The sequence below is a fragment of the Microtus pennsylvanicus genome, chromosome 16, assembly GCF_037038515.1.
Source record: "Microtus pennsylvanicus isolate mMicPen1 chromosome 16, mMicPen1.hap1, whole genome shotgun sequence".
In the NCBI taxonomy this organism is placed as follows: domain Eukaryota; kingdom Metazoa; phylum Chordata; class Mammalia; order Rodentia; family Cricetidae; genus Microtus; species Microtus pennsylvanicus.
The window spans coordinates 17,418,080-17,432,513 of NC_134594.1; the positions used below are offsets into that span (position 1 = coordinate 17,418,080).

Here is a 14,434-nt window from a genome sequence, read left to right on the forward strand (position 1 = left end):
TACCCAGAAGAATGAGTAATCATAATTTATAGTATTACTCACTAGGAACTGCCTAGCCTATGAGTGTCTCAAACATTTTAGATCATATACATAATTAATATTTAAATGACAGAATTCCTAGTCAGGTTTATAAAATATAATGTAGAAACATGTTACAAAATATTAATTTCTGTACATTACATAATATTAATAAAAGCCAGAATGTTTTATCTATGAAGGAAACATGCTGAGCATAATGCTAAACTCTAAAGTCACCAAGTCAGCATTTTTTCAATAAATTACAAAAGCTGATTTCCACAGTTCACTCTCCTGACTGTTTGCAGTCCACCCTTGCATAGTCTCAGGTTTCGTATCAGGTCTCTAACGCAAGGTGCAGTGTGCGAATGATGAGGATTCTGCTATGTCACAAAGACTCTGACATTAGATGTAAGATGGATGAAAAGGGTTCACAGATATCATAGGAATTCTAAAGATGTCCAGGCTTTTTCTTGGAATTTATGTTTGCTAAAAGTATAGGCAAACTGACAAACTGAATATTTCAGCAAAATTGTTTTTTTTTAAATTTTTATTTTGTGGTACTGAGTATCGAACTCAGGTGTGCCTATACAAGTTCACTTAACAACTAGATGATATCCATTGCCCTTACTGTATTTTCGAATTTGAACTGGGGCTCATTAAGTTGACCAGGCAGACCTGTCATCTTCCTACCTAAGCCTCAACTGCAGAGGGCCAAGCCTAAGTTCCCACCACCTACACTGAACGCACAACCATCTTTACCTCCAGTTTCAGAGGATCTGACACCTTCTTGTGGCTCTCCACGTGCATACATAGAAAACTCATAAGTAAAAATAAAGGAAGTCTTAAAATCAACCTAAGGATATTCAAATCCTCCACTGACTTCCTCCTGCTGCACTTTGGATTTTAACTTGAAATATTCCTCAGTATTTTACTGAAAGTAAGGAAATACATTTAACAACAGCTGATGTACACTCTGGTCACCTTTGCTCTGGAGCTTACTGCACCCTGTTCCCATCCTTCTCTCCCACAGGCCCTTCTGCTTGTTCCCCCACATCTGCAGTATCTGCTGCCTTTGTTGGTATAGCTCATTTATTCTGTTTTTTCAGGCTCCACTTTAAATGTCAGATTTTCAGACTGAGTTCCCAAAGTTGTTAGTTACTTGATTTCATATCAGAATTAATGAGAATCCAATGATTACATTTTCAAAGAAGGCTCCTAATAGTGAAGTATGTTTGGGACACTACAACTAGTAAAATCATGTTCTAAAGCTTCACCCTTTAAACAAAAATTATTCCTAAAAAGCTTATTTTTTAAAGTTACTTGAATAAACTCAAACTTATAAAGTAAGGCGCAAAATTTCTTGGTGGTACTTAATTTTGAGTATCTGTCTTAGAATAACTTTGGGGAAATTACGAAGTTCGTTTAACAGATACTGAGATGGGACTATGTTATGCTCCTCACTCTGTGAAGTGTTAGTGAGACAAAAGACCAGATCAAGTTAATTCTTATAAATAAATGGAAGCACTAGAAATCAACCAGGATTAAGCTGTAGGTAGTATACATGCTAACATGTTCTTGTGCTAAGAAACATATGTGGATGGAAAATCAGGGGATTAGAGCTGTCTCACCAGAGGAAGCAGGCCTGTAAGCTGTTTTATGAACGGTAAATAGAAGCTGGATGGACAATGGCAGGGGAGGAAGTGTGTCATAGACAATCAAATCCATGTGTATAGGGCAGGAGGAAAGAAAAGGCAACACATAGGAAACTGTAGGAGGTTCAGTATCAATGGGGTATAGTGTGGTTATTAGGACCAGGGACAGAGGTAAGAGGAAGAAGCTGGAAGTACAGACCACAAAGGATTTTATGTGTTGGGACAATTGGGATTTATTTTCTAACACTGAGAAGGTGTTGATGTTCTTTAAGAAGAGAACTGACATGATTAAATTCCACTTTCTGAAAATTTTGCTGATTGCAGTTGAAAAAAACAAGGGAAAAGACTGCAGTCGAATCCAGTTGTTTTAGTAGTAATGCACGTGTATAACGTTGATAGTCTCAAGTACAGTGTTTGGAGAGAAACAGTCAGGTTCCAGATACAGGAAGGTGGACTTAAGGGTGCAATGATGACACTCAGAATTCCACCTCAATAACAGGATGGATATTAACGTTTATGGAAATGGAACATATAGGATGAGATTAAAAACACAGGATAGGGTGTAACACTGAGTATATAGGATGAGATAAAAACACTGCCTAGGGGTGACCCACCAAGTCTGATGTACCAACAGAAATGTTAGGTGGAGAGTTGGAAGGCAATATAGATAGATTTCAAGAAATGCCAGCATTTGGGGTTGGAGAGATAGTTCAGTTCCCAGCAGGCACAAGATATCTCACAACCATCTATAAATCTAGTTCTATAGGATCCATTGCCCTCTTCTGCCTCTGAGGGCAACATGCACACACTTGGTGCACAGGTTTACATATAGGCAAAACATCCATACACATAAAACAATAATAATATAATTAAAAGGTCAGCATTAAATATTTTTATAGTAGTTAGTCCTCTTCTATTTGTTTCTATCTTAGAAATTGATATCCCAACCCATACATATAGGGAGTATTTCTTTTCTCCCTGCCCAGCCCCAAATAGGGTCTCACTATATAGCTCTGGCTGTCCTGGAACTCACTCTGTAGACCAAGCTGGCCTTGAACTCACAGACATCCGCCTGTTTCTGCCTCCTGAGTGCTAGGATTAAAGACATGTGCCATGATGCTCCGCACAGAGTATTTCTAATATTAAGTGAACTTCAATTTTAAGTTGCTGTGTGCTGTAACTGAGTGATGTGGTTGAGGAAGTACTGAAAAGGAGCCAGGCAAAGTTTCCTTCCAGTGTAAAAAGCCCTTCTGAAAAATACCACAAATGCTGTAAATAATAAAAAATATTATAGTTCCCTAATGCCTAATGAGTGCAATTCAGAGACCCCATTCCAACGAAGGCAGAAGGTGAACAAGGGAGACTCTGGATATCAAACTCAGGCCTTTACACATATGCATTTGCACACATGTGGACACACAGACACACATACAGGAGGAAACGAGAGGTTTACACTTTTAAGCATTTACAAGTCAGTTAATCTAATTGTTCCAATCAATACTATTGAGGCACAGTTTAAGACAAGATGGTGCTGTGTAGACTGTGGTTACTACAATATAAAGGAAAAGTCCCCCAGTGCATGAAAGCCCTTCCTGGAGACTGAAGATTAAATCACCAAGAGTTCTATTCAACAATGTATGAGAAAATTAAAAACAAAAGGTGTACTATTCATCTCAGGAAAATGATGGATTTGCCAGCTGCAGTAAGTGCTTTCTTTGAAATCCTCTCATGACAAATTAACACAGCATTGCCAGATGTTTTTTCTATTGAAGTATACTATAATATGCTTCAGCTACTTTTAGTAATTATGCATTTGTAATCTGCCAGTACCTGCAGCTGCTGCTCACCCTGTTAATTAAAAAAACAACTTAAAAAAGTTATAGTAGCCAAACATTACAGATGTACAGCCAAAAAATTATGTTTTAGAAATTAAAATGAATTCCTTAGACTCAAATGCTATGTAATCAACTACATATAGACATAGATAGACAGATAGACAGACAGACAACAGACTCAGACATAAACACAGAATTGAGCATCACCAATCTCAAAAACAGATTAGAGATGAAACCTTTTAAAGTATTAACCTTATGCATAAAAAATTCCTAAATTTTTCCTTATGAAAAATAGTAAAGTTTATGTCTGGGCAGTAGGAAGAGGGAGGGAGGAGTCAGAATAAGAGAAGCTTATTCTGTACACTGTATTAGCTGTTCGTTCATTACTTGAACACAATGATAAGGAACAGCTCATTTCAATCTCATTGACGGTAACAGGTAAGAGTTAGCTTACAGTTCAGTGACATAAAAAGACTAGGTAGGCTATCAGGGGGTGCAGGAAAAGGAAAGAGTATTTTAGGGCAACTGGAATGCTTTATACAGAAAAAGTGGGATTTCAGTTGGGTTTGGAGGGAAGGTAATTTTTTGGTAGGAAAGCTGCAAAAGGACAAGTACAGAAACCAACAGTATGCACAAAATGGTCCCAAATCACCTTTTACCCCTAAGTGTTCCTTCTATTTCAACTCCTGTTCCTATCCCACCCACCTCTAGTCCACCTACAAAATCTATTCTAGTTTTCCTTCCCAGGGAGATTCAAGTGTTTGCCCTTGAACTGTCCTTGTTACTTAGCTTCTCTGGGTCTGCGGTTTGTAGCACCATTATCCTTTACAGCTAATATCCACTTATAAGTAAGTACATAGCATGGTTTGGTTTTCTGGGTCTGGGTTATTTTACTCACTGCTATGAACTTTTCTAGTTGCCTACAAATTTCATGTCACTGTTTTTAACAACTGAGTAATACTTCATTGTGTAAATGTACCACATTTTCTTTAACCACTCTCCGGCTGAAGGACATCTAGGTTGGTTTCAGGTTCTGGCATGTATGAATAAAGTCACTATGAATATAAGTGAGTAAGTGACCATGTGGTATGAAGGAGCATCCTTTGGGTATATGCCCACCAGTGGTGTGGGCTGGGTCTTGAGGTACATTGATTCCCAACTTTCTGAGAAACTGCCATACTGATTTCCAAAGTGGCTGTACAAGCTTGCACTCCTACCAGCAATGGAAGTGTTCCCCTTACTCCACATCCTCTCCAGCATGAGTTGTCTCTTCTGTTTTTGAGTTTAGCCATTCTGACAGGTTCAAGATGAAAGCTCAGTTGTTTTAATTCGCATTTTCCTGATGGCCAAGTATGTTGAACATTTCTTTAAGTATTTTAAGCCATTTGGGATTCCTTTGTTGAGAATTCTTTTTATCTGTACCCATATTTTAATTGGATATCTGTTTTTTTGAGGTCTATTTTCTTGTGTTCTTAATATATTTTAGAAATTGGACCTCTGTAGCTGCCATTTATTTGCCTTACAGACGTTTCAGTCTCATGAGCTCCTATTAAGTAACTGTCCATTTTAGTGCCTGTGCTATCGGCGTTCTGTTCAGGAGCTGTCTCCTGTGCCAATGCATTTCAGGCTATTTCCTATGTTCTTTTCTATCAGGTTCAGTGTATATTGGTTTATATGTTGAGGTCTTTGATCCAATTGGACTTGAATTTTGTGCAAGGTGATATATATGGACCTATTTGTATTCTTTTACATGCCAACATCCCGTTAGACCAGCACCATTTGTTGAAGATGCTTCCTTTTTTCCATTGTATAATTTTGGCTTCTTTGTCAAAAATCAGGTGATTATTTCCACAAGATGCAACCTCCAGATGAAGAGGAATAGGTGGTCAATAGTTGTTGAGAGAGGGAGAATCAGTTTTCTCTAGAGACCAGCTTGAAGGCTGTCCTATCTCAAGTAGGTAGCCCTGAACACATGTACATACAATCAATGCTAAATGGGACTCAATAGGTTGCAGAGCTGTGTGTGTAATACAATAGCAATCAAAGGTCATGGATTTGTGAATGAACTGGGGTGGAGTGATACAATAGGAGTCTGAGCAAGAGGGAGAGAGACAGGAGTGATATAGACGCAATGTTCATAAATGAATCATTCTCAAAAAAAAAAAAGTAAATGAGTTCTTTTCCCAGTAGGGGTATCTTGGCTTTGAGTTTTTTGGTTTGGGCAGGGTCAGATTGGCCAGGCTTCTATTGTGAAATTGTTACAGAGCTAAGAATGACCTTCAATTCTGATCTTCCTGGCAAAACGTACCAACAAATGCCTCTCGAGTTTAAATGTATAAGACAAACAAACAGAGAAAAAAAAACAAACAATCTTGTCCATGTTTGATCTGATAGTAGGTTTAATTCTCTCTTTTTTTGGTTTTTCGAGGCAGGGTTTCTCTGTGTAACAGTTCTGGCTGTCCAGGAACTCAATCTGTAGATCAGGCTGGCCTCGAACTTACAGAGATGTGCTTGCTTCTGTCTCCCCGAGGGTTTAATTTTCTTAAATTTGAAAGAAATATATTTTTTTCCTTTTCTCCCTTTGTCTAAGATGTAAAAGAAATCACCACATTACTACAACTTTGGTAGTTTTAGATAATTTGGTGTATTCATTACTTTTCTATTGCTATGATAAAACACTGTAACCTAGGAAATGTAGCTAAGAAAGCATTTAGTTTGGTTTATAGTTATAGAGTCCATGATGACAGAGCAAAGGCATGGTGGCAGGAACAACTGAGAGCTCACATCTCAAACCTCAAGCAAGAGGCATATAGCACACAGGAAATGGTTTTTGAAATCCTAAGCACCTCAGTGATATACTTCTTCCAAGGGTACATTTCCCAATCCTTCCCAAACAGTTCCATCAACTGGGAACTAAATATTCAAACATGAATCTAAAAGGGTTTTTCTCATTTAAGCCCCACATTTTGGGTTTAGGAGGTCACTTAAACAAGACTTGGCTTTAAAGATAGATAGGAAGGAAAACTTTGAAATAGAAAAACAAAAACAAATCAAGATCCAGTCAGAGTTCCTGGATTCAAGTACATAGTTGGATTCAACTTTATAGGCAAGTGATAGGCTTATTACCCATATGAACATCTGGGAGTATCTGAGCAGCAAAAGGGGAATATCCAAATAAAATTTTAGGCTAAAATTGCATTTAAGTAGGACTGCTTATTGGATGCTTGTTTAGTTTGTTTTAAATCTCTTATTTCATGGAGTGTTTCTGTTTATTTCGCTCTTAGTGTACTTAACCACTATTTGGTGCTATGCTATTTTTATGGAGAACCGATTTAAAAAAGATTCTTAATATTTAATTGGGACTCTAAGAAGGAGGCAATATAACAAAACAGAAATGAAATCTAGGGATGACTGGAGAGGCTGGCCTACACTGTGACAGCAGGGAAGATGAGAACAGATGCAACGAATATATTTGTAACACAAACTGGAATCCTCTTTTGACAGTTTCTCTTTCCTCAATGAAATGGCAATTGAGGTTACTGTATTAGTTACTTTTTTATGGCTTTGATAAAACACTATGACCAAGGCAACTTACAGAAGAGTTTATTTGAGGCTTGGGACTCCAAAGGGATAAGAGTCCATCACCATCATGATGGGGAAGTGTGGCAGCAGGCATAGCTACTGGAGCAGAAAGCAGAGAGCTCATATGGAGAACCCCAAGCAGAAAGCACAAAGAGGAACAGAGGATCTTGAGAGGACTTTAAACCTCTGAGGACCTGTGTGGTGTGCTCTGCTCACTCAAGAAGTTGACTACAACCAACTGAAAAACTCCATTTCTTTCCTTCCCAGATCTGCATCTAGCTTCACTGTATGTCATACAAGGTAAAGATTTAAAATACAAGAGCATAGTAATACTTTTTAGCCAAAGATTAACTGTAAAAGTCCTTTAATTAAAAATGTGGCATATACATGCAACATTAGTTTAAATGACTCTGATAGTAATTCCCCATAGTAGTTCTGATAATATTCTGTAGCTACAGTCTATTTTAATTTTCAAGATGCTGCCACTGCCTGGCCACATGATCAAGTGACCTCCAGTTTGCAGCAAGACACATGGACCACTGTACTAAATTGAATGGAATATTTTAAATATTTATTATTTTTATTGATTCTTTATGAAATTTTATACCTATATACAATGAATTTGATCAAATTCACCCCACTTCAACTTCATGTCTTTGTCTTGTTCTTAAATATATTCACTGAGTCCAATTTGTGCTACCCATGTATGTACAGGAGTAGGAACATCAACTGAAGTGTGTTCTCTTCCTTCCTAAGTAACAATCAACTGTCGGTAGCTTTTCACTTAAGAAGGAGGGCATCATGAGACTTTCTCCCTCCATGTTGGGATGTTAACCTCAACATTATTAAAACAAAAAAGTGATAAAAATAGCATATTTAAGCCCTGAATGAAAAAAACCTAACAACTAAAAAACCAAGCAGAACACTGGAGCCAGTACTGTCTGTGCCACGGAGGACATTTACACCCTCTCACACCTGGGATGTGGTTCTGCCATCATCAGAGAAAGGGTGTAGTAATAGAGACATCCTATAATTGACCTGGGGCTCCAGAGGTTTCCCTCTCAGGGAAGGGTGAGCCACACCTAAATCCATGTTCCTGATATACTATGAGGCATGCTAAATAATCCTGCAAGTAAAAAAAGTACTCCCCTAAAGTTAACAAAGTAAACTGCTAACATTTGGCACAGGGAGGAGTACATTAAAATCATGTCAAAAAAACCAGGACTGACAACTTATCAAAATACACCAGACCAACAATTGGTAATGGCCTGACATTTCATCACTAAGTGGTGTGTGTGTGTGTGTGTGTGTGTGTGTATGTATGTATGTATGTATGTTTGTCTGATAGGATTTACAGGCAGAGAACTCCTCAATGTCTCTGAGGCTGGGGCTCAATGCAACTCATTTGAATTTCTGGCCTATCTACACATCTGTTCACCCATCTATCCAGATCAGTCTTGTATCTCACCTTGAAGGTTCTCTTGTCTTTGTTTGACTCTGATTGACCCTGCAGTCCTGGGGCTCTGTGTCTTCAGCAGCTCTTTAAATGGTCTAGTTAATATCTTATTAATACCTGCTGTGGCTCTCTTTGTATGTGTACCAGCTCTCTGCCTCTAGCAAGGCCTTTGAGCTCTGTGGCCTCTTTAATCCTTTTGTAGTCATCTGTAATCTCTGTCTACAGACACAGTCAGTCTCCTCTCTCTCTCTCTCCCTTTCTCTTTTCTTCCCTCCTCCCTTCTCCTTTTCCCTCCCCCCTCTCCCTCTCTCCCTCCCCCCACTGTGTATGTGAAGTCTAATGTGTGATCTGAGAGTTAATGTTAATGATGATTGGAATAAAATCACAGGTTGGGATTGTGAATAGTCAGCTTCCGAAGGAAATGGGAATTATTTTCTAAACTGTAGTCAATAAAACTAACATTGCTTTTAAGTTTACTGTTAATAAATTCTGACATTGTAGAAAGACACAAATGTGTTTGTATTTCTGGCATAGCACACTCACAGTATTCTCATTTTAAGACTTTAAATATAATGTGTATGTCAATGATTGGTGTGGAAAGTCCTTCTGGCTATGTGTTGTTTTTATCAGTTAATAAATAAAGTTGTTTCAGCCAGTGGCTTAGCAGAATAGAGAGAGAAGGTGGAGTCAAGAGAAGCCATGTAACCGCCAGAGGAAAAAGACATGAGTTGTCGGCCAAAACTCTGCTGGTAGGCCATGCAACCTCAAGTTAAAATAAAAATAATAAAAATGGATTAATTTAAGATGAAAGAGCTTGCTTAAAATACACCAGGGTCATTGGCCAAGCAACGTTGTAAGTAATACAGTTTTCTGTGTAAATATGTCAGGTCAGGGCAGCCGAAAATGAACAATCAACCTCCGACAACAAATGATTCTCACCTTTACAGCTTCTGTTGCAATCTTTCCTCTAATGCCACATGTTTAAGAACAGTTAAAAGCCCGACTTAAAGTGTCTATTGACAAGCTCATGCTCAGCATGGCACTAAGCAAACCAGTTATTTTCAACCCTTGAAAGCTTAGTCCTGGGGTTGGGAAGATGGCTTAGTGGGCAGGTGTTTACTATACAAGCATGAGGATCTGAATTCAGATCCCTGTACCCTAGTAAAGAGCCAGGTGTGACTGTGCACCTGTAAACCCAGAGCAGGGGGCAGACAGGAGGATTACTGGTGTTCCCTGGCCAACCAGCTCTAGGTTCAATAATCAAACCCTGCCTTAAAAGTAAGGTGGAGAGTGACTGAGAAAGATACATCAAGTTTTGGCTTCCAGAGGCACACATGGGCATGTATGCCCCACACCCTCAACACAAACTTTTATATATTACCCTCACACCAAAACAAAACAACCCAAAGCCCACAAACTAAATCAAACCAATTCACTAACAAACCAAACAAAATCCCACTCACCCTACACCCTTTTCTCTTTGGATCCTTGGCAGTATGGGTCTCTTTACCTTTGCACTCTACCCGTTATGGTCTGTTTTTAAAACACACTTTACTCTTTTTAGAACAATTTCAGGTTTTCTGAAGTCCATCTCATAACATCTACTTCAACTTTTAAGTAGACAGAAACTCAACAGTTTCATCTTGAAACTCTTGAGCATCCCAGGTCACTGGAACAATCTCAAGCCCTTTCTGAGGAGGCATCAGAAAACTTTCTGTAAAGATGATTTACTATGTGTGTGCATGTGCCACAGTGTGTGGAGGGCTGAGGACAACTCCACGGTGCAAGGTAATAAAGCAGCACCCCCATGCATCACGCAGTGCTACTGACACTGCCCTAAGACGATGGCCCAAGACCTAATGCAAACCAAGTTCTTACGGGGTTAACAGAAGGATTCTTCATTGGGAAAGGAGAAACCTAAACTCAGCATTTCTCAGAGGACTCCCATGAGGGAGGCGTGTTCCTAGTGGTCGAGGTCAGTGCTTACACGTGGTGTCAGTCCTCCCCTCCCACTTCTGCCTGTACTCGGGGTCGGGACTCAGCACAAGCACCTTTACTGGCTGAACCATGCCGCTGGTCCATGAACTTTCTTAAAGGGTCAGAGAGGAAACAAGAGTTTATAAGCCAAATGAATTCTAAACGTTACATGTGTTAAATACATACATGTAAGATTCTATGCTTCGGTGTCCTCCCCAAACCACTGTATTATGTGGAATGTTCATTAAATTAATAAAAACAAGGTACTTTATTTGATTTATAATGCCATGTTTTCTTTCTCTTTAGAATGTATGTCTGTATAGTGTATACATGTATGCTTCTGTGTGTAGGTATGTGTCCATGTAGAGGTCAGAGGTCAACATCTAATGTCTTCCTCAGTTACTCTGTATCTCTCAGTGAACTTGGCGCTTACTGATTTGGCTGGCTGGGGAGGGCCAAGCCCAGGATGCCCTCTTCTCAGTGTTGGTGCACAACAGCAGCTTACTTAGCTTGTTACTTGCGTGCTGGGGATTATGATTGGGTTGCGAGCAATTTAGCCACTGAGATGTCTCATGGGCCCCAGCTGAATATTTTATAGCACTTCAGTGAATGTTTTCTGAGTGAAAATATAACATCCAGACTTACACTCCTGGTTGTGTAGTATGTGTGTTTGTCTGTGCAGGCAGAGGACAACCATGGGTGTCATCTACTATTTTTTTTGAGACAATCTTTCACTGATTAGGAACTAAGTAAGCAGGCAAGGATGGCTGGTCAGTGAGGCCAAGTATCTATCTGTCTCTCCATAAATATGGTGCACACAGCACCATAACTATCTTTTTTTTTAAATGCGGGTTTTGGGGATCAAATTTAGGTCCCCATGCTTGCTAGTACTTTACCTGTCACCCACTCTTCAGAATTATACATTAAAAAACAAAACAAAACAAATAGAGCAGAACAGTAAACTACAGGTTAAAATCATTTCTTCTGTAAAACATCAATTGCTCAACAATTATTAGTAGTAAACTTACTTTGTTGATTTGTAAAACAAGTATCAAGCAGCTACTAAGAGTGGACCTACTTTAGATTGCTGATCCTCATTTCTGCACTTTCGGTAAGTTTCTTTGTTTCTTCTTTCCATCTATTGGCTGCCTTTTGTTGAACTGCCAATAGATGTCTCAGTTCAACAATAGCATTCCGATTACTGTCCTCCATCTCTCTCAACTGAACTTCAAACCCATGCTCCTTTATTGAGAACTGATGCTCCATTGTACTGACCTGAGGAGTAAAAGGAACAGTCATTTTCCTTTCAGAATTCTAGGAGCTGTGTCAGCCAATGGCATATACAAAAAGAGTAATCCACTGTGCTTGTTAGATTTAGAAACCTTGGGGCGAAGCACCCAAGTAAGCAGTTAAACTTACAATTGGTCTCCACCACAAATGAAATCTATGTATATTTTAATGAAACCACAACTACCATGGACTGTAATTTATTTATTTATTTTAATTTTTGGAGACAGGGTTTCTCTGTGTAGCTCTGGTCACTCTACAGACCTCAAACTCAGAGATCCACCTGCCTCTGCCTCCCAAGTGCTGGGATTAGAGCTGTGTGCCCATATATTTTACTGTAAGGTAGCACAATTACTTTACATATATGGTATGATGAAATGTCATTTTATCTTTTGAATATGGATCTAACTGAACTAGTATTATAAGGATAATTCTTTTCCTCTTGAACCACAGTGTGCTTCTGCTACAAAATTAGGTCATCATTAAAATTTATTTCTGAACTTATTTTGTGCTATTTATCAATATGATTATTCTAATGTCGACAATGCTGTCTTAATTACTGTAGCTTTATACTGATATGTTTCCTTTTCATATATTTAAGAGTAAAAATATCTTTGTAAGATACATGACTATTTCTTTCAGATTTCATACTCTTATGGATGCCCACAGCCTTTGTTATCTGCAATAAAATAGTCAATAACTGCATGTTGGTAGGAATTAGGTCAGAACATGACATCTTATGATTCTTTGCAGCAGCAATAAGCAAAGTGCAACAATGGTACTTTTTATCCTCACTGTGGGCCTGGAAGGTGAGGATCTTTATTATAAACACCTAGTGCCATTGACAAAAATGTCATGGAATGGAGAAAGGTGAAGAGATGCTGATGGAACACCTTGTGTCCCCTGAACATGCCTGAAGGGGAGAGGGGAGAGAAAGTCAAAGGCAAGGATTTTTCTCAGATGAGACTTTTGCCCTGTGCAGTCTTCTTGTTGATGTTTTTATACTAGCTAGGAGGGGCTCGGAGAGAAAACTGATGGAACATCCTTACTGATCTTGAAGAAATTCAGTGTCTGGGAAGCTAATGGAGGAGAGAGGATGGCAGACTATAAAGCTGTCTAAGCTATAGTTCTGCTAGTGCTGCTTAAGTTGCTTTGGCAGAAAGATTAGTTTGTTGTGTGTTTAGAAAATAACTACTTTTTAATTGTGCATATAAAAGAAGACAATCAGGTTGTGGAACCTTGCCAACTTCCACTGGTCAATACTTTGAATTAGGATTTCATATTATCTGATAAGAAGGTGCACACATGTGCGTGTACACACACACACACACACACACACACACACAGATACACACAAATACACACACAACCTGAAGAATGTTTTACTGGACCTCTAATTAATATTCTCTATACCTTGATTTTTCCCAAAAATACATTTAACTAATTTTGAAAATACCTTTAATTTTGCTTTTTTTTGAGCCTCCAGAGCAACTCTTCTCAAATCCTCAGTCTCCTTCTGCAGCTGCTCATTTTCTTGCTGAAGCTTCAGCCTTTGCTCACTGACAAAGCCACAGTTCTCCCTCTCAGACTCCAGTATAGTTTGAAGTTTCTGGATCATTTCATGGGAACGTGAAATTTCTTCTGAGGAACTGTTTTTTTTAAACAAATGAAACAAAACAAAAAAAACTAATATGTGTATATTTTACAATTTAGACCTTTCTATTCTAACTTACTTCTTTTCACTTCAACATGGTGGTGGAGACTGAGCCAGGGCTATATCCATAGCTCTCTTTTTACTTTAGTCTAATGTGGTTTCAAAATGTATGTAATACCAGGTAAATCATCTAATTTAACAGTTTTAAGTAAGGACAGACAAGCTGACCTGCTATTACTCATTTAGAAAATCAATGTGAAATTTCTTTCAAATTTTTCCCTAATGTTGAGAATTGCTACATCAAGAGAACAATGTGAACCCAATAGTTAGCAGATGAAGTAGCTGCTAATCAAACTTTTACTTGATGTTAGTACCAAAGAAAAACACAACAGCTGACCACGTCACAAATTAAAGTAAAAACAATCTGCATATTCCCTGTTAAACACCTTAGCTTGTTTTAGCACAGATTAATAGACTGATTTATTGAAATTTCCAGCCACGGATTATTAGATCAGGTATTCTTTAAATATTTATGTTTCAATCAATATACTGTTAACTTTCATTCCTATTTTCTGAAATTTCCATCTTTCAATTCCAGAGAACCAGCCACTCTGAACATACTCTGGTTTCTAGTTGTCATAGGAAATATGCAATGCTACTAATATTGAGATGGCTTAATAGAAATATTGTTGGGCATGGTGGCTCATGTGTGTTATCCCAGCACTTGGAAACTTGAGGCAGGAGGATTACCTTGAGTTTGAAGCCAGCCTGGGCTACATAGTAAGTTCCAAGCTATATGCTATAGCATGAGACCTAGTTTCAAAATAAAAAGCCAAACATCTCAATTACTGGTTAAAATAACTGAGAAGGAGAGAAATTCCTAATATGCGCAAACAGTTTTTACCTGATGGCAGTTTTACAACCATGAACCACAGTTTATGGTTCTAATCCAACCCAAACTTTCCGATGCTTA

General features: G+C 38.5%; 1 protein-coding gene across 1 annotated transcript in view; it reads right to left on the bottom strand.

Moving 5' to 3' along the window:
- Sclt1 (sodium channel and clathrin linker 1) overlaps positions 1-14,434 on the bottom strand; it is a 108,300-nt gene that overhangs the window by 9,052 nt on the left and 84,814 nt on the right. The window contains exons 17-18 of the mRNA XM_075950797.1: positions 13,264-13,456; positions 11,599-11,795 (exon numbers count right to left, since the gene is read on the bottom strand). Coding sequence (XP_075806912.1) covers positions 11,599-11,795; positions 13,264-13,456 — 390 coding nt within the window. The remainder of the gene's footprint in view (positions 1-11,598; positions 11,796-13,263; positions 13,457-14,434) is intronic.